The sequence below is a fragment of the Geospiza fortis genome, unplaced genomic scaffold (genome assembly GCF_000277835.1).
Source record: "Geospiza fortis unplaced genomic scaffold, GeoFor_1.0 C13488134, whole genome shotgun sequence".
NCBI classification, from domain to species: domain Eukaryota; kingdom Metazoa; phylum Chordata; class Aves; order Passeriformes; family Thraupidae; genus Geospiza; species Geospiza fortis.
In genome coordinates this window covers 1-1248 of record NW_005060922.1, presented here as the reverse complement: position 1 = coordinate 1248, position 1248 = coordinate 1, and the positions used below count along the sequence as shown (strand labels likewise).

Genomic DNA, 1248 nt, shown 5'->3' with positions numbered 1-1248 from the left:
TCTGACAAAACTTAGGAAAAAACATACAACTATAAGTAACAGTTTCTCTAGGATTACTTACTAATCCCTAAATGTAGTATACTTAACACTCTTTTAAATCTGCGTGAGATTTAATGCGTTACATTCTGACAATGTTACTTGCAGTTGCTTGAGCTATTTCCTCTAAGTTGGAATTTCTTCTGTTTATGATGAAGAATTTGGTAGATGCTTTAGTTCATGTAAACTTAAATTTGAAACTATCCCTCAGGCCTTATATGAGGGGATTTCAGCCTGGATCCCTAATCTTTGACCTCCCTGGTCAGCGCCTGTTATCCTTTGCTCTCCCAGGCTGCTGCTGTTCCACAAGTCACTTCAGGGCTTCACAAAGTTGGGGTTTCTCTTGTCATTATCTGTCAGTATGTATGCAACTCTCCTGTGTGTAAAGTTTAGGTTATCATAAAAGAGCAAGTTTTTAAATAGCTTTTTACTAGATGCATCATAGGTACAAACAATGAAAGTGTTGAAAAATGCATGAAGAGAAAACTTTTGCTTTCTTGTGGAGATTCATACAGTTTCTTTTTCAGTTTCTTTATGTCAGTGGGAGTGCTGAGCTGGCATGGTGTTTAATATAGATGTTTGTTTTCATCAGGACACTGCAGCCTTTCTTTGAGGGATTATTGCCTCGGGATAACCCAAGGAACACTCGCTTTGCCATCAATTTCTTCACTTCCATTGGCCTTGGAGGACTAACGTGAGAAACACTTTTCTCATTTGTATTTACTTTCTTCATCTTCCCTCTCCCCATGAACAAAAAAATAAAATTGAAGAACAATTTTTTTATTCTTTTTATAATTAGGGATGAATTACGGGAACATCTTAAAAATGCACCAAAGTTGATCATGACACAGAAGCAAAATGTTGAGTCATCAGATTCCTCCTCATCTTCAGACACAGACTCTTCCTCAGATTCTGATTCTGACAGCAGCAGTAGTAGCTCAGAGTCATCGAGCAGCAGTGACTCCTCATCTAGCAGTGACAGCAGCAGTGACTCAGGTATTTAAACACCAGCAGTACAACTATTTGCTTTTCTTTTATTTCTTTCTCAGATATGTTTATTACTCTTTCTGTGTATACTTCTTTTGAGGAAAATCTGGCTATAGACAGTGGTCATTTGTCTGTTTTAAAAACTAATCAATTTTTTTAACTTTAAGTTTTAAAATATTAAATTTTTCTCAAGGAAATTTATTTTTAAATTTGTACTCAGAAAAA

The 1248-nt window shown here is 35.8% G+C and overlaps 1 protein-coding gene across 1 annotated transcript; it reads left to right on the top strand.

Moving 5' to 3' along the window:
* Nucleotides 1–596: 596 nt before the first annotated feature.
* Nucleotides 597–1032, top strand: LOC115949439 (pre-mRNA-splicing factor CWC22 homolog; the record flags this gene model as incomplete). Its single annotated transcript, XM_031065948.1, has 2 exons — nucleotides 597–730; nucleotides 836–1032. Coding segments are annotated over exons 1-2 (316 nt in total), but the record flags the coding sequence as incomplete, so codon positions are not given.
* Nucleotides 1033–1248: the final 216 nt, after the last annotated feature.